The 25,082-nt window shown below is 35.1% G+C and overlaps 8 protein-coding genes across 12 annotated transcripts; 3 read left to right on the top strand and 5 right to left on the bottom strand.

Annotated features, from left to right (window-relative positions):
• The first annotated feature begins 31 nt into the window (after positions 1-31).
• On the top strand, positions 32-1,375 carry LOC128892122 (nicotinamidase). Its single transcript, XM_054152260.1, has 3 exons — positions 32-226; positions 326-570; positions 662-1,375. Exons 1-3 carry the CDS (start codon positions 32-34, stop codon positions 1,230-1,232), a joined length of 1,011 nt encoding a protein of 336 aa, XP_054008235.1. The 3' UTR covers positions 1,233-1,375.
• A 247-nt stretch (positions 1,376-1,622) lies between these two features.
• Positions 1,623-3,129, top strand: LOC128892134 (DNA-directed RNA polymerase II subunit RPB7). Of its 2 annotated transcripts, XM_054152280.1 has the most exons (8): positions 1,637-1,852; positions 2,011-2,120; positions 2,193-2,352; positions 2,416-2,466; positions 2,531-2,596; positions 2,665-2,736; positions 2,815-2,848; positions 2,915-3,129. In XM_054152280.1, the coding sequence occupies exons 1-8, from the start codon at positions 1,841-1,843 to the stop codon at positions 2,929-2,931; spliced, it is 522 nt and encodes a 173-aa protein (XP_054008255.1). In that variant the 5' UTR covers positions 1,637-1,840; the 3' UTR covers positions 2,932-3,129. The 2 variants fall into 2 exon arrangements, with proteins under 2 accessions (XP_054008254.1, XP_054008255.1); XM_054152279.1 differs by lacking the exon at positions 2,915-3,129 and having other exon boundaries at positions 1,623-1,852; positions 2,815-2,868.
• LOC128892116 (uncharacterized protein C6orf136 homolog) lies at positions 2,913-5,380 on the bottom strand. 2 transcript variants are annotated; one of them, XM_054152249.1, is made up of 5 exons: positions 5,101-5,380; positions 4,338-4,829; positions 4,171-4,259; positions 3,842-4,063; positions 2,913-3,767 (listed from the first exon to the last, which is right to left on the bottom strand). In XM_054152249.1, the coding sequence occupies exons 1-5, from the start codon at positions 5,218-5,220 to the stop codon at positions 3,551-3,553; spliced, it is 1,140 nt and encodes a 379-aa protein (XP_054008224.1). In that variant the 5' UTR covers positions 5,221-5,380; the 3' UTR covers positions 2,913-3,550. The 2 variants fall into 2 exon arrangements, with proteins under 2 accessions (XP_054008224.1, XP_054008225.1); XM_054152250.1 differs by having other exon boundaries at positions 5,083-5,217.
• Positions 5,381-5,587: 207 nt separating this feature from the next.
• On the bottom strand, positions 5,588-9,265 carry LOC128892099 (rab-like protein 6). Its single transcript, XM_054152210.1, has 6 exons — positions 9,130-9,265; positions 8,486-8,681; positions 7,933-8,417; positions 7,072-7,853; positions 6,499-7,000; positions 5,588-6,421 (listed from the first exon to the last, which is right to left on the bottom strand). Exons 2-6 carry the CDS (start codon positions 8,610-8,612, stop codon positions 6,221-6,223), a joined length of 2,097 nt encoding a protein of 698 aa, XP_054008185.1. The 5' UTR covers positions 8,613-8,681; positions 9,130-9,265; the 3' UTR covers positions 5,588-6,220.
• A 219-nt stretch (positions 9,266-9,484) lies between these two features.
• Positions 9,485-11,807, bottom strand: LOC128892109 (histone-lysine N-methyltransferase SMYD3). 3 transcript variants are annotated; one of them, XM_054152232.1, is made up of 7 exons: positions 11,603-11,685; positions 11,279-11,394; positions 10,872-11,113; positions 10,485-10,789; positions 10,106-10,385; positions 9,854-10,016; positions 9,485-9,784 (listed from the first exon to the last, which is right to left on the bottom strand). In XM_054152232.1, the coding sequence occupies exons 2-7, from the start codon at positions 11,392-11,394 to the stop codon at positions 9,568-9,570; spliced, it is 1,323 nt and encodes a 440-aa protein (XP_054008207.1). In that variant the 5' UTR covers positions 11,603-11,685; the 3' UTR covers positions 9,485-9,567. The 3 variants fall into 3 exon arrangements, with proteins under 3 accessions (XP_054008207.1, XP_054008206.1, XP_054008208.1); XM_054152231.1 differs by lacking the exon at positions 11,279-11,394 and having other exon boundaries at positions 11,603-11,807; XM_054152233.1 differs by having other exon boundaries at positions 11,346-11,807.
• A 271-nt stretch (positions 11,808-12,078) lies between these two features.
• Positions 12,079-14,086, bottom strand: LOC128892126 (surfeit locus protein 4 homolog). Its single transcript, XM_054152266.1, has 3 exons — positions 13,927-14,086; positions 12,642-13,316; positions 12,079-12,551 (listed from the first exon to the last, which is right to left on the bottom strand). Exons 1-3 carry the CDS (start codon positions 13,975-13,977, stop codon positions 12,465-12,467), a joined length of 813 nt encoding a protein of 270 aa, XP_054008241.1. The 5' UTR covers positions 13,978-14,086; the 3' UTR covers positions 12,079-12,464.
• A 1,115-nt stretch (positions 14,087-15,201) lies between these two features.
• LOC128892121 (dual specificity protein phosphatase MPK-4) lies at positions 15,202-17,397 on the top strand. The gene is made up of 2 exons (XM_054152259.1): positions 15,202-15,656; positions 15,935-17,397. Exon 2 carries the CDS (start codon positions 15,945-15,947, stop codon positions 16,986-16,988), a length of 1,044 nt encoding a protein of 347 aa, XP_054008234.1. The 5' UTR covers positions 15,202-15,656; positions 15,935-15,944; the 3' UTR covers positions 16,989-17,397.
• LOC128892128 (paired mesoderm homeobox protein 2-like) lies at positions 17,382-22,690 on the bottom strand. The gene is made up of 3 exons (XM_054152269.1): positions 20,859-22,690; positions 19,421-19,596; positions 17,382-18,033 (listed from the first exon to the last, which is right to left on the bottom strand). The coding sequence occupies exons 1-3, from the start codon at positions 20,980-20,982 to the stop codon at positions 17,629-17,631; spliced, it is 705 nt and encodes a 234-aa protein (XP_054008244.1). The 5' UTR covers positions 20,983-22,690; the 3' UTR covers positions 17,382-17,628.
• Between the last annotated feature and the right edge of the window lie 2,392 nt (positions 22,691-25,082).

Consider the following 25,082-nt stretch of genomic DNA (forward strand, 5'->3'; position numbering starts at 1 on the left):
ACTTAGGAACAAGTAGCCACAGTGAAAGGACATGGATGCGTGTTTTACTGCTTTTGATAAAGATGGAGATGGATATTTATCTCTTGCAGAATTTGAACTAATTTGTCGTGCATTATTTCGTAATGATCGTGGAAAAATTTACACTCTTGAAAAAAAACAGTTGAATGAAATATATAATATATTTGATTGGAAAGGAGATGGAAAGATTGACAGGGAAGAATTCGAGGTATATTTGTAAATAATTCGTTTTCTGATACAATTAAGATCTATTCTGACATACTTATCATTTTTCAAATTTAAAGTAATTTTGTTTCTAATTTTGCAGATGTGCTGGAATCGTTGGATTAAAATATGCTGTCGTCCAAAAAGTGCTTTTCTGATTGTAGATGTACAAAATGATTTTATTACAGGTTCCTTAAACATTAAGCAATGTGCTGCACAGCATGATGGTTCAGAAGTGATTGAGCCAATCAATCGTTTATTAGAAACTGTACAATTTGATGCTGTGTTCTACTCTCTTGATTGGCATCCTGTAGATCATGTCTCTTTCATTGATAATTTACATCTTAGGTAATTGATATATCTTTGTTTACTTATATGAAATTCAATAGTACATTTTTATAGACATATTTATAAAATTGAACATTTTATCTTCCCACAGGGAAGTTGATTCTAGTAGTGAAATTTCAAAAGAAGCAGCACAAGTTTATGATACGGTTACATTCAAAGGGCCACCACTACTATCACAACGTCTTTGGCCACGTCATTGCATACAAGATTCTTGGGGTGCAGAGCTTCATAAAGACCTAAAGATCATCAATAATGCAATTAAAGTATACAAAGGTACAAATCCAGAAGTGGACTCATATTCCGTGTTTTGGGATAATAAAAAGTTGCAAGATACCACATTGTCCTCGCAATTACAAGAGACAGGAGCAACAGACATATATATTTGTGGATTAGCATATGATGTTTGTGTTGGAGCTACTGCAGTTGATGCACTTAAAAGTGGATACCGAACTATCCTCATTGATGACTGTAGTCGAGGGGTAGATCTTGTGGATATAGAAAAGACTAAATCTACAGTTATAGCTAATAATGGTGTAATTGTGAACTCAAATCAAGTAAAAGCAATGGTTGAAGGAAAGGATCGTCGACCAGAGCTTGGATATAAGTTAGCTTTGGAAATTAAACAAAAATTTAATACTGTAGATAACAATGACAAATGTTAGTTTGACATTTAACTAACAATTTATGTCAATTAAAAACTAGTATAAAAGCTTGTTTAAAATTGATACATGAATTTATTAAATAAATATGACATTGCATGTCATAAATAGTTTTAAATTTCTAATATGTATTTAATGAACTAGAATAAATATTATGAGTTATATTTTTCTAAAATTAATTTAAAAAATTGTAATATATTTAGTATGTAAATAAATAATATAACAAGAAACAATCTAGTTTAATAATAAAAACAATGATGCAAACTATTTCCTTTTATTTATATACAACTGCGAAATTTTGTATACATAACCTACACCGTAATATGTATTTTATGAAATGATAGAATTGTCTTTTAGTATTGAGTCATTTTTATTACGTATAAATCATTAACGTAACGAATTAAATCAATGAAATGCACAGAATAATGTATCACAAATTTAAGTAATTATAAATTTTTAAATATTAATAAAAAATGTCAAATGGTGGTAACTATATACATATAATAAACGATCTCAGATTATAACCTTAAAAAGTGGAACATTCCGAGTGTACTAGTTAAGCTTAGAATTCTTAAATATTGTGTAATTTTATAATAACAAAACACGGCATTATGTTTTATCATGTAAGTCATTTATACATAAAACACATTTATAAATAAATTAAAATATACGAAAGTAAAATGAATCCTGATAAATCGGCTTTTTTGGGATAGAATAACGATTAATAATAGATCAGTTTTATCAAGTTATGTTGCAATTTAAAGCTGTTATATCTTCACAGATATCATTGGAACATGAAATTTTGTTACATCCCAGGTATTTTGGTCCTCAATTGTTAGATACTGTGAAACAAAAATTATATACAGAAGTTGAAGGCACTTGTACAGGAAAGTAAGTTTACAGTAATGCTGAAAATGCTAAATTTATTTTGAATAAGTATTTTAATGAGTGGTGGTGTTTTAGATATGGTTTCGTAGTTGCTGTAACAACAATAGATAATATAGGTGCAGGAATTATTCAACCAGGACAAGGATTTGTTGTATATCCAGTTAAATATAAGGCTATTGTCTTTAGACCATTTAAAGGAGAAGTGCTGGATGCTATTGTAACACAAGTAAACAAGGTAATGAAATTGCTGAATATGTGTAAATATATATATATTTATTTTTTTTTTTCATCTTGGTAGGTTGGAATGTTTGCTGAAATAGGCCCACTTTCATGTTTTATATCTCATCATGTAAGTTACTGTAGAATTAGTTATTTTAGAATTTTATTTTATGAATTAATAAAATTATTTGCAGTCAATCCCAGCAGATATGCAATTTTGTCCAAACATAAATCCTCCATGTTACAAATCAAAAGATGAGGTAAATTTTGTTTTGGTAATATCTTAAATAGCATCAACATTATAATTATATTATAATGTCAATTACAGAATGTGATTATTCAACCAGATGATGAAATAAGACTGAAAATTGTTGGTACAAGGGTTGATGCTACAGGAATTGTTTGTATTCAAATACTTTAGATTTGTTACTTTATTTTTATACTATTATATGATAATGCTGCATATATTCTTTTACAGTTTGCCATTGGGACATTGATGGATGATTATTTAGGTAATTATATACTTCATTAATACGACAATTTTATTTATAATGCTGTAATTTATGTCTCTTTTACAGGACTTGTGAGCAATTAAATAAAATAAACATACCGATTATTTAATTAAGTATAAATTTTCAATATTAAATAAAGTTATTTTTTACGAAATAATGATCGTCTGTACAAATTGCGATAATGATACAAATTCAACATTTTCTATACCTTTGTGATATATTTTACCTTATACAGAGTGTTTGTAAAACTGTAAAATACAATAAAATTCAATCATTTTCTACATTTAATAAATCATTTAATTATAATGTATAAATTACTAATGTTATTATACATAATAATTTACTAAATTTGATTTCTTATTAAATGCTCATAATGTATGATAAGCAGGGGAAATTACAAACATAACCTGAAACTACATAATTTGTACAACTTTAGTGATATTAACAAGTTGTAGAGTCTTCGCTTATTCTTAGTTCATTGTTGCTGTAAACCATTCAAAAAGTGATTCATAAATAATTCCCTCAAATTCAATTTTTGTAGTTTATTATAATTATACAAAGTTTACTTGCATGTGTTTATTCACACGTGCAATTATCTAGACGTATCAAAGCAATATATCAAAGCAGATAATGTCCTTTGATGCTATGAAGAATTTCTTGTTTAGTGCAGTAACTTCACAAATTTTGCTATATTTGTTTCTCTCATTTTATTTGAGTAATATGAGATTTTAATTTGGAACAAAATTCAGTAAAAGTATAAGAATCCAAACCTAGTAATGCTGTAAATAAAGCTAATTTTGCTTCAACGGGGGTTTTTATTTTTTCACACGAATCTGTATCAGGCATCATTTTGTCAACGACATGTTTAAATATTTTACCGTCATTATTAACATAAAACGTAGAAAAACCGTCATACCACCTATTGATAAATTTTTATAATTAGTATGATAAAATATAAAAATAGATTTGTGAAATGATATTAAATTTACTTACGATTGTTGATCCTTTAAATATGACTTTATCTTCCAAATTTTAAGTTTCCAAAATGTAAGAAATATATGTGTACCAGAAACACCTATTATACGCCATCGAACTTTAATACTATTATCTTCTGGATGCATGGTAATTTTTATAATTTCAAGTTTAACAAAAGCAAACTTTATGTGACCTACTATTTTAACCATAGCTATTTGCTTTATATAATTAACAAGTCCCCTGTAAAACATTTTCTGTAATACATGTAAATTCAACTATATAGAACTACTATTACATTTTTATAAATAACATGAACAGTAAAAAATATTTTAGAGGTTTCTACTTACGTAGTTGTTGTTCCTTTAATATTATTTATAAATATAATATCATTAGTATACAATGTATAATCCATTGTTTTAACAAACAACATAGGTAACTAGAAGAAAATGTTTAAAAGAAATGATTAGTCTTCATATCATTCCAGATGTCAAATTTTTATGATAAAATTGCATACATCTTTACTGAGGGTGTCAAATGCATATTGCAATTGTTCTTCAGATGGTTTGCGATCTTCAGAAGGTTGATTCTCATTTACATTTTGCACTTTAGGAGAAAACTCTGTGTAAAGAATTCCTTGCTTTCCAGAATTAGATGAACTATTATCTACAGATTTCTTAAGTGCCACCATGTCAATAGGAAGGAGACAAGACTTCTTATTTTTATGAATATACTCAGTATCTGTGTGAGATTTTGACCATCGTGTATCATTATTTAATACAGAATTATTTGTAAAATTATTATTAATTGTATCCAACGTTCGACTATTTCTTTGTCTCTGCTGTTTTAACCATGCTGTTTGTTGTTGATTACAGTTACAGTTTCTATTTAATATCTGTGATTGTTCTGTATACATTTTAATGTTCGTCAATGGTACATATTGACCCAGTAGATGAATTGTAGGATTTAAAGATCTTGCTCCAGAATTTATTGTTGTACATGATGTAGCCTGTAAACCCAATAAAACATATCCTTGTTTATTCATATTTTAGTTTTATGACTTTTGTCAATATGTATCAAAATAAATTATCAATATATACAGTTATTACAATAAAATCCACATTATATAAGAATTTTAAGGTTAACTTATTTCGGCAATTTTGTATAGCGATAGAAAGTAGTAATAATTTAGAAGAAAGATATTTTGGTTATTAATAGATAAAAGTGCTGTTGAAATTCTAACAATTATCGATTGTCCTAGCAAAGTATCAAGTATATACCTCTTCGAATAGAGATGATTTAACATGCTTTGGTAAGTGACGGTTGATTTTTGTTACTTGTTTTCGTGTACTGACAAAAGATGTAAATTTATTGGGAAGAGTGCGTAAACACAAGGACATTTTTCCTAAAGTTTCGTTTCACTGATTCATACTCAATATCCTTCAATTAGTAGTAATACAACATAATGTGCAATAGACACAACTGTCGGCATGACCTTACATGATACGATGATACCATACAATACTATTATAGTTGACTATAGTCCAGTACTATAGACATAGGGTGAATTCAGAAAGGCCACCGCTCAGTAAACCGCTCTGTGAGCGGGTATGGTTATAAATTTTTCGCTACAAACTTAGGCGTTTTCTCACTGATGGCCCCACTGATACTATTTTAAAAAATGATAAATTGGGATAAGCACAACAAAGCAGTCCCCATGTTTGTATATAAGATATTTAAAGGTATTGCGAATAGAAAGAAGGTATATGTAATATGACAATTTCTTGTTTATTTATATACACATATTAACATGAAGCTATAATGATATACGCGAAAAAGAAACAATAATTATGTAACATTTCTTAACTAACATTAATTTATTAAATTTTTTAATATCTATTTTAAACAACATACTCAACAATAAAAATGATCATTGCTGAAAACATACAGTCAATACTTGTATCAAATATTTAAAAAAATACGTTATTAGTGAAAATGTTAAGTATCAAAATAAATATTTTAAATACACTCGGTCACAAATGCTTTTAAAAATGCAATGATAAAATATTTGAATTTGAATGATATCGTATACACATTTTTACATCAGATGCAAGTAGAATACTAATGAAACAAGTATTAAAGGATTGAACTTAAAAATATGATTTTACGTTTGGTTTACTAAAAATTCTTTGTTGTTATGGTTCATAACATGATTTTATCATATACAGAATTTGAACATAACCATTATATTGCACATTGCTTGCTGTAAAAGTACTTGTAAACATTAATTTGAATTTCATTTTAGAAAATTCATCATTAAAAGACATTTTGGGTGTCTTACCAGAAGACAATATTATTAATGAAAAATACGATTAAATGTAACGTTATTTAAGCAAAATGCTATATCGCTTCATAGGCAACATCAACGCCAATTCTAGTCGCAGAACCATTAAGGAATTCCTCGAGCTCGTCGCGTTCTCTGTTTTCATCTCTTGAACGGTGTAGCGAACGTTTCTTTTTCTTTTCTGCTTTATCTGTTTTATCTTTATCCTTGTCTTTATCCTTAGCTTTTTTCTTTTTCTTTTTTTCCTTGTCTTCCGTCTAAAATAAATTTCATTCGAGGCCATATTATTATAAAATGAAACTGCATCAAAAAACACTTTATAACTAGCATGTACCTTTTCTTTGTGCTTTTTCTTTTCTTTTAATACAGGGCTCCCACCATCAGAACTCATATGCCGTACACTAGTATTGTCAAGTAATTCTAGATGAACATTAGAACTTGTGACACTCACGTCTAAACTTTTATCACTTAATTCTAGCCTGTCTTTCCTCATACTGTTACTGCTCACATCTTCACCACCTTCGGGACTTTGTCTCCATTTAGAATCACGTCGAAGCCAACTATCGAATGCATCTGAACTAATTTCCTGCTGTTCACTTATATCGAAATTATTCGATATTTGCAATTCTTGCTCTATAGACGAAACAGAATCACGCTTGTCAGTTTGACGTAGTTTTTCTGGATTTATTTCTGCGTTCAATACAGCATCGCGTTTGTGTTTTTGTTTGGATAAAGGATTCTCAGCTAATTTTGGCTGAACAGGAGGTGTCGTTTCTTCAGTTGATGATAAATCATCCTCGTAACCAGCAACCAAAGGATTTGCAGTTTCAGTATCACTGTTAACAAAAATAATAATGAAAAACAAATTAAGTTTCATTTCATTTTGTTTAATTGGCTTACAGTATACCTTTCAGAATCTAGCTCTTCATGCTGTACTTTCTGTGGCGAAATTTGACTGTCATCTAAGAATGATCGATCTAAAAGACCATCGTCCGGTACGAAATCTTCAACACTAGTTAATGGTGTGTTTGTATTCGTGCTATTAATATGTACTACTTTGTCCACTTCATCTTCCTTTTTATTACCAAATATTTTTGACATAAGCGATTGTGGTTTGCCAATTGAGTCTCTTCTATCGGAATTATCATTTAATAATTCCGCCATCTTAGAATCTGTCTTTGACATAGCTTGTGTGGTTGATAATGCTGATGCAGTCTGTGAGTTTTTAATAAGAACTCCTTGATTCTCTAAAGCATTCATAATATTTTCCTTCTTTGGTGGTGATTTTAAATCTATATTTTTCACTGGAATAGGTGTTCCACCTCCTATGGGGCCAGGCATTGAAACTGATCTCCTAACTTCAGCATTTACATTTGTATTACCATTAGAGGATGATATTTGATGACTGCTTAGAGAAGATGTAACATTAGGGACTAGAATACTGGCAGAGACAGAGTCCGCAATGGCTCTTCTTCTGTTAACAAGATTATCCAAAAATTTGTTATAATCAGCGTCGTCACTATCTTGAAAGAGGTCAAGTTCTTGTATTGTCAAACAAGTTTCTTCTTCATTGGTTTCAAGTTGTTTCAAAAGTGTTTCTCGTTGTAGTTGAAGAAATGGAAGATTGAAGAATTTGTGCAAAAGTTTTAATCCAAAGCTATTTCTCATAGATGATTCTGCATATCTTACCTGTCAAAAATAAGAAAGTAAAGAATGTTACGAGCATGTTTTTTCAAACAAGTATGACTAATAATAACAGCAAATTTACTTGCGCCGATCTTTCATGTAATGAATCGATAAAGTATGTCACATGGTCTGCTGTGACTGTCCTATGATGTGCCATATCACAATGATTTCCTAAAACAATAACTGGAATATGGCTAGGTATTTTTGGAAGTTCTCTTTGTATATAATCAAATGTCCAGGATTTTGTTATGTCCATCATAATAATAACACCATTGGTCCCTTTATACACATCAAGAAATTCTGCATCCAATGCGGGTTCTTCAATAATGTTTTCAGATGGCGAATTATCCATTTTCAGTCCTTCCAATTTTTTTCTTGGTCTGCCTTTATCTACCACATCCCAAACTTCCACTTTAACAATGTCATCAGTAGCTTTATAATTCCATTGAATGCTGGTCACTTGTATTTCTTCTGTTGGTATATATTCTTCTATAAATTTTTGGCCTTGAAGTCTATGAAATAAACATGTCTTTCCCACATTTCTATCACCTTTTATAATAATTTTCACTGAAAACATAATTTCTTTTACTTCAAGAATTTTATATTTTCCTTAAAAACCATTAGAGTATACTTACTGTTATACTGTACACCTTTGGAAAACTTTCTTTGTAATGTTGTTGGCATCGATTGATGAGTTGGTCTAAGAGATACATTGCCAACTCCATCAGATTTTCCAGCTAATCTTTTAAATGCAGATAACATTGCTCACTTGCTTTCAACCCAGTCAATAATGTTTTAGGAAAGTATCCTTATTAATGTTAAAACAAATATCTAAATAGAAGGAATACACAAAAATTAAATTCCTTTGGTTTCATTGAATAAAATATAATTGGAGCTAATACTACGATAAAGTAGCATCATGTGACTTTAGTTAAACTTATATAGGGCAATTGTTGAACAATGAAAACTATTAAAGGAACCATTTATTTTTTTTTAAACAATAATACAAATGTCACAAATAATAAATTAAACATGTAATAAATTTTCGATTTAACCGTATATAAGATCTATTGAATTGAAAGTATTACGCGATCGATTTGATTATCTAACACAGTAAAAAAATACGAGGATGCATTTCGTTAGTAAACAAGTCAATATTAACTAATGTTTGTTATAATAATATTCCAAAGTACACTTAAAACTTGTTGGGGAAACATGAACACATTACTTTTATCTTTTTCGTCAATCACAGAGAATAGCAGATAATTAGATTGCTTACCACATGTTATTCTAAATTTTCCATAGAAAATAAAAGTTTATTCGAAAAAGATAACCGATCTAACAAAACTGAAGCAGCTGTCACTTAGCAGCTGTACTTATTTTTTCCCTGTAATGTTGGTACCTAACCATTAAATTTTATTGCCATAAATAGGTATGTACTAATGCATACGACTACCAAACATTACAAATTGCTATAAGTTTATCTAATAAGTAAATATTTAAAAATGTTTATTACCGGTTACACTTTTGAACACGCTGTTTGAGCTATGTACTAAAATTGTGAAGTTGGTAATAGTGAAAGCGGTGTTTTCCAAAATCTTGTTTATACGTTCAAAAAATTAACGAGGACAGCATTTTTAATTAAACTCAAGGATTAAATATATTTATTTAAATATCAATATAATTTAATATTACAATTACAAATTGTCGATACATTTTAGTAAATAGAAAATGATTTATTGACCATAATACTTAGTTTGAGCGCTAAATTTTCTCTTAACAAAGTATGCTTTTTTCCATGTGTTATTGTTAACACTAAATTTGCTTTTTCTAATGCTTCCATAGCCTGGTTTGATTTTTCCAGCTGTAATTGTATTTTTCCAATCATAAAGTACAATATTCCAGTGAATGGATGTATTTCTCCATAATATGCTCTGAAATATGAAAATTTCTCGTTACTTTTTATCTATGAATATTATAAACTGAGGAGATCTTCTACTTACAAATAGGCATTAATAAGCTTCCTGCCATAGAATTCTGCTTCTTCCCAATGTTGCAAACTTATAGCTGAATCAAAAGCACTTTGCAAAGTTTGCACATGCTGTACATTAAGAGGATGTAAAATACCTTCTTGTTTCTTGAGGCACATCTTGCTTATATCTAGATCTAAGCTTCCTGTTAAAGAAATTATATATATGTTTTCACTGAGTCTAGTTGGTAATTCAATCCTTCAATATTATTACTGAGAAGGATACAAGCCATATTCTTCATGTTTTGTAAATGATATGCAGTAAAATCAGATACTTCATCAAAGGTTTCTTTGAATTTGTCTGAAAACTGTGCACTACATTTTTGACATATGTCTGCATCAGAAGGACAAGGATGCATGCAAGATTTATTAGGACACTTAGCAGCTTCTGCCATTACATCTGGTTGTTCGCATCGTTTGCAGGTACACCAAAAATAATAAGAACTTTGTAACACTTCACGTCGATCCTTTGTTGTTTTAAGTATGTCAATATATGATATTCTTATCTATATATACATAATCATCATTATAATACTGCACTTTTGACATTTTTTCCAGATGAAAACTTTCATTGTAACTTATTTACAATAGCATACATAATTTACCTGAGACCAATCTAAACAAGGAAGATCTTCTATTGTTCTGATTATTACAGTAGTTCCTTCAAAAATGGCTACAGCATTTGGTGCACAACTATGGTCTATGATAGATGGTCCTAAATAAATTCCAACACCAATAGTAGTCATATTCTGATCAAATATACTAAAAGAGTTGATACATATTCTGCCATAAATTCCTATTAATTCTGCAGAATTTGGCAGAGGAACATCTCTAAGATAGTCAAATAGAACACCACATAGACATATAAAATGATCCATTCTTTTTTCATCCTTTTTTATATCAGAATAATCTAACCGAGTAAAAGATTAAGTGTCAATAAAACAATATAGAACAGATATTTTTTATTTTCCTAACTGTTGCAGAGCACTTACGGGACATTAGATCTTTAAATTTCCTGTAATTTGTTTCACTATAATATCCCATCTCTTCACCTTTACCTTGATTCAGTTTTATAATTATACGAGCCATGAGTCGTGCCACATCTGGCACAACTTTTGGCGAAATTCTTTTTAAATTTGCACATTCTGTATTGTGTATGCGCCAACCACTTTGTTGACATGATCGGTTACAATAAAAAACGCATTGACATGCAGAACATTTTAATAGTTTTCCACTGAAACAATGAAACTCTGTCTATATGTTCTTATGAAGTATGTACTTCATATCATTTTTATAACCTTATTATGTAGTAAAATAGTTTTAAACAATCGATGGAAACGTATATAATATAATCAATATTAAACAACATTTCAATTTTTTCAGAATGATCATATTATACCTTTTAAGACAATAATCGCATCGATCAGTTCTGAATTTTGAACTTAGAACATAAGCGAATGGTTTACCAGTAAATATAGTAGTTCCTTTTTTAATGGGATTTTCATTTATGCTCATCTTTAACAAACGTTTTATTTATTAAAAAAGTTTATTTTCGATATGAGTAAACAATTACAATTTATAAACAGTAATACAAATGTGACTACAGGAAATGATCACTTTAGAAAGATAACCTAAACTGATACTGATCAGGGCCACCAAGCTACCGTTGATACTGATTTAATATTTTTGCACATTCGTTTTGTTTTAATTAATTAAGCATTACCTTTGCAAGCAATGGTCACATCTTTCATTGCGATATAAGGATCGTAAAACGTAAGCAAAAGGTTTAGCAGTTAAAATAGTAGTTCCTGTAGCGACGGGCAATCGTTTATATCCATTTTGTATTCTCATTTTTATTGGTAATTATTTATTTATAATTAATTTTTGAATGTTTTAACACGATATTAAATGCCACAATATAACATTAAATAGCTCTAGTTAATTACTACTTTGATCATGTAAGTTTGCCCAGAGACTATTTTGAGATCAGTTTATTTTAGCAAAATTTATTATTGGAAGGATCTAAATTTGATAATTAGCAATAATTATTTGACGAGTAATGATTGTACAAATAATTATGAATGAGAAAATCCGAAATGGAATATTTATTTACAATAATATAAGAGTATAAAAGTCTTGAAAACTTGATATTTTCATAGCTCTATTTTCTATAAATTTAAAATATATTGGCATATTAAAAACACACAGAAAAAATATATTTTGTTTTTCTTGATAAACACAGTGTCATATGTACAATGCCGCTACTCATAATATAAATTAGTCTTGATGTTTTATTCATTTTGGTTAAATCTTAATATTACTATCCAGAAGTTTCTTGTGGTTTTCTCTACAATTTCAGTATTTTAATGTACAATGTCTTAAAATACATGGTTTAAATGATACTTCAATGTTGCCTGTACCCACATTGATCAATTCAAAATGAGTGTATTCTACACCGTTTTGTTCAAAAAATTGTAATTGTATAGTAAACTCAATTGAGCATAGAAAGGAACAGGAATGGGAGACTGTTTTTACTTAGTGATCATGAAAATGTAATGATGCATATTCAGGTGACACCATGGCATCTACCACTCTTTTTTATGTTCATCCATTGATACACCTCCAGGGCCTAAAGACACTATCATTAAGAGCCCACCAATTACTGACAGTGTCTGTAAGAAAACATATTTGTGTTATTGACTTTAGATTAAAATAAGATGAATATTAAATAGGCTAATTGATAATAACAAATAAATTATTACCTGAAAGAAATCATATTTAAGGAAGTCCCTAAGTGCTTTATATTCTGGAATGGACCACCATGCATTGTGGTAAAAATTGAGTGTAGTTAATAGTAAGACAAGTAACAAGGCACTGAGTTTAGTCTTGTATCCAATAGTCACTAATACCATGAAAGTACTTCCAATAATATCCTGCATGATTTGAAGTAAGGATACCTCAAAACGAATCAGTGTGATAAACATAAATGCCAACAAAATTCTGCCAGCTAATTGTAGCATATTTTTAGGTTTATTATCTCCAAGACTTGGAACTCCAGCAAATAATGATCTTCCTTCGACTCTTGATTCAGCCAGAACAAGAAGAAGAGCACCTATTAGTGCTAAATTTCTGAATAGGAACGTTATATCCCACAAAATATTGTAGGCTAATGTTTGCAGGACCACTATGAAGAATAAGATTCCACAGGCAATGCTGACTTTCAATCTTCCAATGACCATGATACATCCTCCAAGTTGCCCAACTAAATTAACCAAGACGAAAGTTGTAGCTAAGAAAGTTCCACAGTTCCACGAGTTCGCTATAAATTCTTTCTGTTCGGACCATTGAAACCACATTCTCAATCCATCTTCCAGAAATGTGGCTATGAGACAAAGTCTTGCAAGAGTTGGCAATATGTGCTTTCCATTGCGGATTACCTATTATTAAAAAAAAATATAACAGTTACAATAATATTATGAAAGAGAAATAATTAAAGATTGGGCATGAAATTGAGTAGAAATACATGGCATACAGAGTATTCATGGTGAAAACACCATTACATAAGAAGAGAAATTGAATAGCGAACAAAATGAACATTTGCATATTTTTAAAAATTCTCATTAATTTAATTTACTTAAAATATAAGAATAGATTTGATGAGTAAGTAAAATATGCACTACACAGACAATAAAAAGGACATTGGGCTATTATTTTGAAATTGATGAAAACCGGGTGGTACAGCGAAATTTGTTGCATATACTTCTTCAGGAATGTCTTAACCTTTCCCAGTATACAAGCAGGACTAAAGAGTAGTTTGCTACATTTGGTAATTGTAAAAGCTTCTTACAACAACGCATAATCGAAGAAGGAAGAGATTCAATTTAAAATATGCGAATATATATAGGCAATCGTGCCACGATGACGTTGACAGGAGTACACCTGTGTTCCTACAGGATTTCTGCTGGCCTTCTATCACGAATTTCTTTACAAACACAAAACTATACGCACAATAGAAAATAAATCGAGCACAAGGGCTCGTAAATTCACCTGATCAGCAATTTCCTCCGCTTTAGAAATCACCTCCTGCGAGATCAGCATCTTGTTTTATTCAAAAATCAAAAAGTAACCCATACACTCACGTAACACACGTGCACGCACGCAAGTGGTACCGCAGAAAAGAGAACACAGAGACAGGTAAAAGGAGCGAGAGAGAGGGAGAAAATTGGAGAAACACGGATCACACAAGCACAGTAGCTTGGCACGACTGTTGAGCGATATTCTCGCAACTCTTCCGTGTGATGTGGAGATCGAGGGTGCGTCACTTCCGGCGTACGTGGTCAAATAACTTATTCCGCTATCATTTTGAAAGTATAAAAATGGGTTAACCACTTCGAATTATACGTACGTTCTTAATTGTTACAAAACTCACTTCTCTTATACCCACTTTCTTTTCAACGTTTCTCTGTACTTTTAGTCAATATGTTTAGTCTATGTCAATACGTTTTACAATGCAAATTAAACATAGGAATGCACAATAAGAAACAACACTGTTTTTCATTTTTTTTCTAAGCAACCTTCAATAGGTCAAATCAATATTAGAGAAAATTTAATCTGATTATATTTGCCACAATGAAAGCTACGATATTATAACACGATGATTAAACAATTCCATAGTTTACTGTTCTAATTGCATGTCAATCACAGTGAATACACGGTAAATAGGTCTTACTTACGGCTTACTGTCTAGTCATAATCGTGGCAAATATAATTATATGTTGCTTGACACTGGTTCAAATCAATAAATTCGTTTAACAAAAAAATATGTCCAAGCCCTTTTTTAATTGATGACATTGTATGAATTCTAGTTTATGCAAACATATGACTTGAAAATTATGTAAGTCACTATTTATGTATAATAATTACAGTTTTGCAGTAAAAACATAAAGATATGAAATAATATTTTAAATTGACATTGTCTGTGGTGCTCAAAACAGAAACAAAGTAGTTCCTATTCTTAACGTTAGATGGCGCCACTATGCCATAAAACCATCACTCCAGTTATTTATCCACAATATTACCTCAACATGTAACCTTTTAGTTACATATTAAAGCTATCGTTAACTCATTTTTGGTAACGGAGGAGTCAAATTTAGTTATTAAATCGCGAGCAAGTAGTGTTTAGTTAAAACGATTTCCATTGAAAATTTAAAGGATTTTGCACGCTATGTCATAAAAAAAAATGTATCGTATTTCTTGTCCTATAATGTATTAAGGACAGTGTTTTTGTGTTGGTATTGTATGGTATTTTTTATAAACACATAAAATATAGGATGTGAAAAAATTTGAAGGATTTTGTGGCGTGTTCAATTCTTGATTTAGAACCGAACCATACAAAATATAAAAGCACTGAGGCGCCACCGTACTCATATGTTGACAACTAAAAATATAGTGTCAAGTTGTGTTTCGTGAATGTAAAATATTATCTTTTTTATTGTTTTATATTTTCGAAGAATAAAAAATAAGTATTCGTGTATGTGTATCGAAGCGTGTGCAAGATGTTTGAAATGATGAAAGTTTGAAAACCGTTGATTACTCGTCATTACTCGTTTTAGAAATAAATTGCGTTGACTATAACAAACAATTTTCGTATCGTAAGAAAAAAAGTAAACATTTTACGAAATTTATTGTTTCTGAGGTTTCATTATTAGATGAAATTCATAGAATAATTAGTTCCATGATTCGACATACTGTAATTATTCGCTGTAAGCTTAAGTCAGGTAACAAACAATTTAATTTACACTTAGAGCATGATTCGTAAATAGGCTGGCAAATTTGGATGTCCAACGTTTTGTCATTCGAGAACAAACCGTTTTATTTTATGGCAAGTGTATGGTTTATATTTTATTTAATGATTATTTGGTTCTATAAGAAATTTGTTTGATTACTATGATTATGTTGAATATTATTCGATATTTGTGCGCATTTTATACTGTAATTGAGGAAATTGATTAGTCACTATTAAAAGTGCGTGCCGTAGCTTTCTTATTTATTTCAGAATAATCAGCATGGCGCAAGAAGCAGTAGACAAATTATTTCGAGAAGATTTTGATGCTGGTCCTTCTAGTTATGATGAAATTATTCCTGGTTTATTTCTTGGAAATCTCACAGCTGCCACAGATGTCGAATGGCTGAAAGAATCAAAAATAAACTACATACTTACAGTGGATTCTTGTCCGTTACCTCGAAAGATTCAAGAGCTTTTGCCAAATTTAACTATAAAATACATACAAGTTACAGACATGCCACGCGAGGATCTTTTGACTCATTTTGGTGATTCTTATGAATTTATAGACCATGCCCTAGAATCAAATAACAAAATATTGGTGCATTGCTATTTTGGTGTCTCCAGATCTGCTACATTGGTAGTTGCATATTTGATGAAAAAATATGGAAAGAGTTTCTCCGATACGTTTGATATGGTAAAAGAAAAGCGACGCTTTATCGGACCTAATGCCGGATTCTTAGCTCAGCTAAAACTATATGAAGAAATGAGTTACGGAATAGACAATACTAGCGTCCATTTTAAGATGTATAAGCTACAAATCGCAGCAGACAAAGTTCGAAAAGCAAAAATTTTACCGCAAACCTGCGCAGAATTAATAAAACCAGATCCAGCTCTGGCTACGGTACGTCCAGAGCCCACGGTCTACCGTTGCAAAAAATGCCGGAGGATCGTGGCTAGCGCTAGTAATATTTTACCGCATATGCCGAAGGAGAAACAAATTTGGAGACATGTAAGTACAAAGAGAACATCTAAACAATCAAAACCTTCGCACGAGCCTGTGGATCCGCAGAAGAAAGAAGAGCAACAACCCACAGAATTTTGTACAAAAATATTATTTGTCGAACCATTGGCTTGGATGCCCGATATAACGCATAATCTCGAGGGAAAGCTAAATTGTCCAAAATGCAGTACAAAGCTGGGCTCTTTTAGTTGGATTGCAGGCAGTCAGTGTCCATGCGGTAGCAAAATAGCACCTGCGTTTTATTTGGTTCCTTCGAAAGTGGACTGGAGCAATGCTGTACAAAATGTACAAGTAACTGTATAGTACTAGGGATGTATTTGTATATTTAAGAATTTTTGGACGGACGATTAACATACAAAAGAACACATTTTTGGAGACTTTTTACGTGGTTGTAGCTCGTCTAGTACTGTAACGGACACGAACATGACCAATAGTATATATCTATAAAATTCGTATTCTAATTTTGTGCCAACGTTCACGTACTATATGTGTGCAATTAATCAAACTTGTTTTATGACTGTAATTTTAGATGTTTCTTGCCGCAACAAGCGAACGTCCCGTTCTTCCGTAATTCAATGTTTGTATTTATATACATCTTCCGTTTTTTACTATCAACATACATATAACGTTATAGCTTCGTAGACTAGAGTATCGTTTTCTGTATATATATTTCTTGTATCAATAACATAATATATATACGATTTTTATCATTTATTAAGCTACATCAATTCTACAAAATAACATTACGAGTTACTTTCTTTACCCTGTGTTTTGTGCTTAAACGCTAGATTATCTCGCGACGCTTCACGATTATCTTACGTAATAGAAATAAAAAGCTTTGGTATTCGATAAATAGCTATCGGTCGAGACAAAGTGTCCTTGGTATTACCGATAAGCATGAACGCACCTTACGATTGGATTTCCTTGTTTCGTAAAGATAAGATTACATGCTTGCGTGCATGGCGGAATACGTGGTTCCGTACGGATGCGTTCTGAACCTAAGCGCGTTAAGACTGTTCATCGCCGAACCATCTAATCCACCGTGGATCTCTGTTTGGTGGTAAGAGGGAAGATTTACGTTTCCCAAATTACCGTTGATGAATCCATGGCAGGTTGTCGTCGCTTGCATAGAGGCGAAATGTTGCGACGATCTCCAATAATCGCTGTACGGATACGGAGCCGTTTGCGACGTCTGTAACGCTTCCGCGTTGTTTTCCTGGGTGTGGGTCACTCTGATCGGACGCAAAGGTAAAGCGGCTTCCATTTCCCTGCTCGCGGAGACGCCCCGATTAATAGCAGAACTTCTTTCGTTTCGACGAAATTTCGCACGCCTGTTCTGAAACCATACCTGCGAGGGAAGGAAACCTTCCTGTTAAAACATCTTAAAGTGGGATTCCACTTAGTTGGATAAACAAAAAATCGAATTTTTGTGCATTTTCTGAAAGTATTCACATTTAAGAGTGTACAAGTCAAATTTTGGGCTCCAATGGCACTGCAAGAACATTTCATCTAAGTAGGGCAATATTAACTTCCTCTTGTAGAATGTTCCATTCTACTACTAATATATGAAATTTCAGGGTCGCGAAGAAGTGAGTTTTTACCAGGTTCTCTCGCTTACAGTTTGCGTTCGGGTGGCCGAAGACATACGTAGTAGCGAAGGGTGATTTCGTTCAAGTACCCCTAACGCGGATTTCTTCGATAAGCGAGTAACTCATATATACCTATGTGCAGTGCTGCACACGATACATGAAATGCCTAGAACAATCTTTGTCGGGCCGTGGTGTGTCGGATAGTATAAATCAACCTTTATCGAAGTCAGAGCGAACCGAAGGGAAGAGAGGAAGGAGACGAATAGCGAGAAGGGATGCGGCGAGCAAAGACGGGACAGCGTGACGGCTCCTGGCAGGCGTACGGTCCGCAGACAAACGGATAGACAGACATCCGCGGGCGACGCGGGACGTGGCAGGAGCAGCGGTAGCGGATGGCTCGACACGAGCAACGAAAAGTGTGCTCTTCGTCGCGACCGTGTACAGAGAAGAGTCGAGACACCACACACGTGCTGGATACGACCGCGCATCATACCCTGTGCCGTATGCCAAGCACAGATGCTGCCCGCTGCTGCTGGAACGACGCAACTATCCCGGCAAGCTAATCATAGCTCCTTGCCCTGACAACCTGTCTCCTCCGATTTTCTGCCTAGCTATCCGCGACCTCCACCCTCCTCCCGTTTCTCCCTTTTTTTTTTTACTCTCCTTCCTTCATCTCACCCCGCCCGCCTGTCTTTCTGCCGCTATCCACCATAATCTCGAGGAACACATGTGCCCACCAGCGGCACCGTTACTTTTTCTGATGGACATTCTTCCCCTTTGCGAAGTGGAAGTCGTCTTCAAAAGACACTACCGCGTCTAAGGTCAGAGCTTTTTGCGTCGTGTCAATTGTCAACCGAGACGTGCCCGTCGAATTTTTCTGTTTGCGTTGCTTCGTAAATTGTTATCTTAGATGCCTAACTATGTTCCTAAAATCATGCCTGCGTGCTCGACATTCTCATTGGAACACGAGTTGTTCCTCGGTTTTCGAATCATTAAAACTACCAAACCGGTCAATTTGAGCCATGCGCTTCGAATGTTTTTCTAAAGTCACTCGGTTACTGACAATACTTTTGCCTGAATTTTTTAGAACAATTACTGTAATGTAGAGAATTAATTTGCTCTTCCAAGAAAATGTCGAGACGTTACCTGAACTCTGGCTTCCGACAAGGACACTCGCGTTGCCAGCTCTTCCCTGACGAAAGCGTCGGGATAGTGCGTCCTTTCGAAGACCCTCTCCAAAGCAGCTAGCTGTTGCGCCGAAAAAGTCGTCCTGCTTCTTCTAGGTCTCCTGCTCGCTGCTGGCGAGGAACTCTCGCTGCATTCTGTAAAAATATACCGTCTGTAACGATGGTTCCACTCGGCCAATCATCGACGATCGCGCATTCAAACTCGTCTAGATTTAAACTAAGGAACCCTCGACGCTTGCATTTTCTCAACTCTCTGTTGCATGAATTATGTCCTAGCTATCGTACAAGAAGAAGTTGCTCTACTAACTTTAACGTTGGAATATATTCTTGAGTTTGTCAAACTTTCAGTAAATGCGACAATAAGAGATCAATCTTTCGATTAAAAAAAATAATAGGGAAGATCTCGTAAGCTTCGCACTAAGCCGAATCTTGATCCTATCACAGTGGAGGGTTGAGTGCTTTCTTAAAATGATTGTTCACGCGGTGTCGCGCGAGACGAAACGAAAATCCAAGCAAGATGGTCCGAGATGCCGCGCGCGATACAGAAGCAAACGCGTTCAAAAAACCAAAGCAGAATGAGAAGAGAGGCGGCACATGCGCGGCTATTCTTGAATGAATCCACTGTGCTTGATCGTTCATCAAAGCGGTATAACGCGAACAGCATGAGTGGAAATGCGTGATTTCGATGGAATCAAACGCACCGTGGACCGTGGATTGAACGTGGAAACGCGTCAAGGATATATTCCGGTTGTCTGCCTCTCCGTGAAATGCGCGTCTCTAAACCGCGGTTTAGCAATTCCTGTCACGTTACGTAAGCGTTTGCGCGAATTATATCGAACGGGTGTAGAGAAAATTACGTAAACCACTGCTGCGACGCACAAGTTAAAGCTGATAATCCTTTTTTCATCGAGCTTGATTAGACCTAATCGAAAGTATTAACTTGTCTCTGCATAGCGGTCCATCAAAAACAGGAAGCGCCATTTCTGATATGAAAGTGTTAAGCAACTCTTATAATAATAATTAAATAGGAAATAAAATAAGGAGATGCTAATTAGAATTGACTGGGATAAAATTGTCGAGCAACGATCACAGCCCAAGCACGTTGCGACCATGTAGCTTTCGGTATCTTCGGCGATACTGGAACATTCAACTCTATAATACGATGGAAAGTGAAAGTTAAAAAAACGTTACTCTATATTATGAATAATAAATTTGACAAATTTGAAACATAAAATGTAAAAGTATTTATATCAAAAGAAGTAGTTATCACCCTTTATTTCAAATTGTGTCCAATATTTGAAAGAGCTGACATCGTTGATTGATTATTTGTAAATAAAACTTTCCCCATCGTAACGCGGGAGAAATAAAAAGAACGCCGATGGCTTAAGGATTCTTACCCAGCGAATGTGTCGGCGTCGATAAAAGACGCGAGACCGTGAAGTCTTGCGGAGCATGAGGATTCGCGATCTGTGACGCAATCACGCCGTTGTTTCCTTCTTGTTCCGAATTTGCGCACAACATTTTGCCTCCTGTTCGGCTTGTTCACCGAAGCGTCGATTAATGTCCCTTTGGTAAACGACGCGATTCACGATCTCTTCGCGCTCGCGGAATCGCACGTTCTCGAAATCGATTATTTCGAGGCGCCGAGGTGAACGTTGCACGATAATCTCGTAATCGTGGTGTCCGACGAATCACAAAATGACATTTCCCGGGTTTCGGGGGCTGCGGAAACGAGCTGTCTGTGGATACAGCGGAACCGCCGTGTCGTTCACCGAGATGTAACAATTATTTATGAAGGAACGAAGATACAAGAGGGCTAAGGGGGGCCTTTCACGCGTAATTTACATCCGAATACGTTAATTGAAGCATCGCCGAGGTGAAGCGTGACAGGGCAATTAGAGGTCTCGAATGCCACGTGCCGGTCGACCGCGGCTCAATGTGTTTACGACCTCCCAAAAACGTTTTACAGGCTTTCCAAAAATATTATCCACCGCGCTATTTACCCTCGTTGTTTCATGTTCCCCATTTGTATTCGAACGATCACGCGCTGGTTGAATAGTAATCGTCGAACGACGGTGCATCAATTTTGCCGCACTTATCGTGCACCAACGGTTACCACGGATGCGCTTAGATTCTTTCGCGTGGTGGCGTTTCAGCGCGAAAATTTTTACGATTTATCGCTGAACGTATTAGCGACGGTTAGGATTGAGATTCAGTTACGTCGTTACGATCAATTTACGATTCGTCTCAGATTCCCGCAGCCCTTATTGAAAGGGGTGACTCGGGTCAACGCGCATCTTCAACCTTCGCGTCGGGAAGTCAAATGCAACCGCGAGGATGCAAATTATACGAGACGAAGAAAAGCCTGGCAACCCAATTATTGTATTACACGAATATCAATTTCCGTCGGTAGAATCGGTGTACCCTGGTTAAAATCAATTCTCTACGGATCGTGAAAGATTCACGTATCTCGAGTCGTCAGCGAACTCGTCTGGATCTATGGATCGATCGTCTTTTCAGCCGTTGTCCTGTTGTCTGCGGTAGCAAGGATGTTCAAAGAAATCCTTCGTAGTCGGTACTTTCGCGAGAAGTTGTAAAAGTTTCTCGATCCAGCGAATTCGTCGACGAAAGTTTCGTATTCTCGTCACGTTATATGGAAAAGTTTGTTTCAACGGCAACGTAAAATTTACTTTACGAGTCTTCCGGAGGATTGGTGTCTCGTTCGCGGATGAAAGTTCGCGCGAACACCCACTATAGAAATACGGGGATCGTCGCTCGATCGTGGCAACGTTCCACTGGAATATTGAATCCTCGTTTATCCGTGCGGGACGCGCGCGTAATTCACTATTGGCCGATTGATTTCGTGGAGAGATCGCTGCGGAAACCGTGTTCGAACGAAGCCATCGTATTAGTCGGTGCGGCGGAATGCCAACTGACTTGGCCGAGTTAAAACGTACTTGAAGATCTCCTCCTCGGCCTCTTCATTTGTTTCTTCTCTTCGTTCCTCCTCCTACGTTTGCGTTTCTTTCTCTTTCACTCCCGCTGTTCCCTGACGCGTTCTGCCTTCCACGCGGAGCGACACGCACGCACGAGAGGAGAGAAATAGCGCGTTTTAAGAGTAGGTGGAGATTTCCTCGTCAAGCTCCACCTTCATTAGAAGCTGATTGGTTTCTAACCGATACCACTGGGGCTTTTGGCGTTTTCTCGGGTTAACCGTCGCGTGGCGTACGCTGGGTCTTTTTGGACCCAGACCTGTAATGTCAGACTTTGTTGCTCGACGCTTCGAGAAACTTGTACGTTCGAAAGGGAAATAAAAGTACGATACTATTTTATTCTCGATTCGTCTCAATTATGGTAGGACTTCCTAACACTGTAACAATCTAAAAAAATTGCTACTTCTCGAGGCTGTTCCTGGTGTCCTGCATCTGAAGTACAAGAATAAGTAACTCGGAGCACAGTTCACGACTTTCCTTGTTAGAAACAGCGTGTTTTCGCATTCCAATTTCGAGAGAAAGTGCAATTTGAAGTTTGCGAAAGTGAAACTGTACGTGGCTAGCGGTGGAAACAGGATAGACAGCAGGCGCCGGCGTCACGGTGGTGTCGATTTTCAGGGACTCGCTGAACCACGATTCTTTATGCGCTAGAACATTGGTCTTCTTCATCGCCGCGGCTTAACTCTTGTTACACAAGGGTGTCGAGTAACAATTTCGTCTTAGCGAGAACCCCGATCCTTTCTCTTGCTCGCCGAACTTTCCCTGATTTCTTCGTGATACGCGGTTCCTGTACTGACGTTTTTTTTAGCTGAAGAATGTACTACATCTTGTCCTAGTTTCTGGAATCATTATTATTTCCATAAATGTATTTACAACAACAACAACAAAACAAACAGATTTCCCTCTCGGATAAACAAACAGACTTTGAATTTACGACGATCCCCGTGTATCAAACACTTTTCACGTTTCCCTATTTCAATTAATTTTGCAAGGAAATATGGAGTTTCTGTTGAAATGCGTTCCTATGTAAACATAGATCGAATAAAAGAAACACTAGTCCTCGTTGAAGAAGAAAACGAACGATGAAGAAACTTGGGTCGATAAACAGGGGTAAGGGAAGCACCCCAAACTTCCTCCTCCCTATATTCGTTTCCTGTTTTGACTCTAAATCGAAATGCCTATTGATGCTGTGACTGCGATTAACAAAAATAAAATAGAATTCTAGAAAAAAATGACAGGGTTTGGATCGACGTAAAGATGCATTAAAAGCTGGAGAACGGAGTGCCGACAGCTGACCGCGTTCTATACTTCAGTGACGAAACGAACGTTGCTGGCTCTCGGCAACAATTATATTCCCGGCGATTTTATTTATACGAGGCTTTTACGAGCGCAGTCACTCTTGCTGTCAACCATCCTGGCCCAATAAAACGCGTCTGTGCACCCGTTCGTTCGCTACCCACTTTCGACGCCCGCTTAGGTCGGATTATTATCCTCGGAATAAATAGGAAACCGCCTAATGTATCTCGTTATCTCGTAAATCATGCGGCCCTTTCGTCGCGCACTCGATTAATCGAGCGCGTAAATAATTGCAAAGAAAGGTAGGGGACATCAAAGTAAATTGATACTTGGCACTTTAGTTTTCAATTTTTGTGATTTTTGTTTGAGTTATTTATTCGATCACAAGTATGCCGCGATGTTCCTTGATTTTTTCCTCTTTATATGTTTCTCTTCTTTATCCCATTGCGGAGCAGATATTGATTTCACAGCATCTTCACTCGAAGTTCTCAGTTATTGCTTAGGACTTCAGGTCTCGACGTCTTCCGTTAACGAATGACAGTATTTAAGTGTGCACTCGCAGTCTTACACCGGATCCCAAGCAAACAAACTCAGCAATGTCCAGTTTCGGTACTCTGGAATAAAAATGGAGAATCTTTCATGAGAGGTGACTCGAATCCACGAGAGAGCTAGGAAAGCGCGTCCAACGCCGCTTCCATTTCAACTGAAAAATAGAGGGGTCTTCGTCTCGAAGGGCGGCAATAAAATAGCTTCGTTTTTGGTGTTCCAGCCGCGATGAGACGGACGAGTGCGTCGCGATGCGGTGACAAGTACACGTCGCGCGCATCGTGCGACGACCGGCGGAAAATTATGAGCCAGGCCTGGACACATTGGCCCAGTCTTTGTCATCCTCTTTCTCTTCGCGATAGTCACCGCGTGTCTCCGAGGCACGGTGTTCTCCCTTGTCGCTTTTGTCCGTCGCACTTCGGCTCTTTTACTTCTGTTTGCACGCCGCGACAACGGCCATGGAGCCTGTAGATCCACGAAAGAATTCGGGATCCTCCAAATATGCGTTTTTTCTTGGTATTCTCGCTTCCATGGCACACGACGACGAACGACTCCGGCGGACGAACCGTTTCTTTCATACAAACACCTCTTATATGGAGTTGCTCTGCTAGATTGCGTCGAGAAGAGAGCAATGGCGAGTTATACACGAAGATAGGGTGATTCATCGTGCAAGAGAAGAATGTTCTTTGAAATATGTAAAGCGAAAGGTTCTGGAGTGGCCGAATTGGATGAAAGAAAATCATTTGTCTCGAGAACAAGGCCTCGCTTGAAATATATATTCACTTC

Source organism: Hylaeus anthracinus, unplaced genomic scaffold (genome assembly GCF_026225885.1).
Source record: "Hylaeus anthracinus isolate JK02 unplaced genomic scaffold, UHH_iyHylAnth1.0_haploid 12002, whole genome shotgun sequence".
Lineage (NCBI taxonomy): Eukaryota > Metazoa > Arthropoda > Insecta > Hymenoptera > Colletidae > Hylaeus > Hylaeus anthracinus.

Bases quoted from the DNA above. Each gene is read 5' to 3' on its own strand.
- LOC128892122 (XM_054152260.1), top strand. From the start codon at position 32: ATGGATGCGTGTTTTACTGCTTTTGATAAAGATGGAGATGGATATTTA. The intron at 227-325 runs GTATATTTGTAA...CTAATTTTGCAG, and splicing joins TTGACAGGGAAGAATTCGAG to ATGTGCTGGAATCGTTGGAT. The intron at 571-661 runs GTAATTGATATA...ATCTTCCCACAG, and splicing joins ATTGATAATTTACATCTTAG to GGAAGTTGATTCTAGTAGTG.
- LOC128892134 (XM_054152279.1), top strand. The intron at 2,467-2,530 runs GTAAGTTACTGT...AATTATTTGCAG, and splicing joins CATGTTTTATATCTCATCAT to TCAATCCCAGCAGATATGCA. The intron at 2,597-2,664 runs GTAAATTTTGTT...TGTCAATTACAG, and splicing joins GTTACAAATCAAAAGATGAG to AATGTGATTATTCAACCAGA.
- LOC128892116 (XM_054152249.1), bottom strand. From the start codon at position 5,220: ATGTCCTTGTGTTTACGCACTCTTCCCAATAAATTTACATCTTTTGTC. The intron at 4,830-5,100 runs GTATATACTTGA...TTGGGTTTACAG, and splicing joins AATCATCTCTATTCGAAGAG to GCTACATCATGTACAACAAT. The intron at 3,768-3,841 runs GTAAGTAAATTT...ATTTATCAATAG, and splicing joins TATTTAAAGGATCAACAATC to GTGGTATGACGGTTTTTCTA.
- LOC128892099 (XM_054152210.1), bottom strand. From the start codon at position 8,612: ATGTTATCTGCATTTAAAAGATTAGCTGGAAAATCTGATGGAGTTGGC. The intron at 7,854-7,932 runs GTAAATTTGCTG...TATTTTTGACAG, and splicing joins TACATGAAAGATCGGCGCAA to GTAAGATATGCAGAATCATC. The intron at 7,001-7,071 runs GTATACTGTAAG...TTTTGTTAACAG, and splicing joins GAAGAGCTAGATTCTGAAAG to TGATACTGAAACTGCAAATC.
- LOC128892109 (XM_054152231.1), bottom strand. From the start codon at position 11,730: ATGAGAATACAAAATGGATATAAACGATTGCCCGTCGCTACAGGAACT. The intron at 10,386-10,484 runs GTAAATTATGTA...ATGTATATATAG, and splicing joins CTTGTTTAGATTGGTCTCAG to ATAAGAATATCATATATTGA. The intron at 9,785-9,853 runs GTAAGTAGAAGA...TTCATATTTCAG, and splicing joins AAGCTTATTAATGCCTATTT to AGCATATTATGGAGAAATAC.
- LOC128892126 (XM_054152266.1), bottom strand. From the start codon at position 13,977: ATGCTGATCTCGCAGGAGGTGATTTCTAAAGCGGAGGAAATTGCTGAT. The intron at 13,317-13,926 runs GTGAATTTACGA...TTTTAATAATAG, and splicing joins CGGAGGAAATTGCTGATCAG to GTAATCCGCAATGGAAAGCA. The intron at 12,552-12,641 runs GTAATAATTTAT...GTTTTCTTACAG, and splicing joins TTAAATATGATTTCTTTCAG to ACACTGTCAGTAATTGGTGG.
- LOC128892121 (XM_054152259.1), top strand. From the start codon at position 15,945: ATGGCGCAAGAAGCAGTAGACAAATTATTTCGAGAAGATTTTGATGCT.
- LOC128892128 (XM_054152269.1), bottom strand. From the start codon at position 20,982: ATGTTGTGCGCAAATTCGGAACAAGAAGGAAACAACGGCGTGATTGCG. The intron at 19,597-20,858 runs GTAAGAATCCTT...ATATTTTTACAG, and splicing joins GACGCCGACACATTCGCTGG to AATGCAGCGAGAGTTCCTCG. The intron at 18,034-19,420 runs GTAACGTCTCGA...CTTCCCTCGCAG, and splicing joins TGTCGGAAGCCAGAGTTCAG to GTATGGTTTCAGAACAGGCG.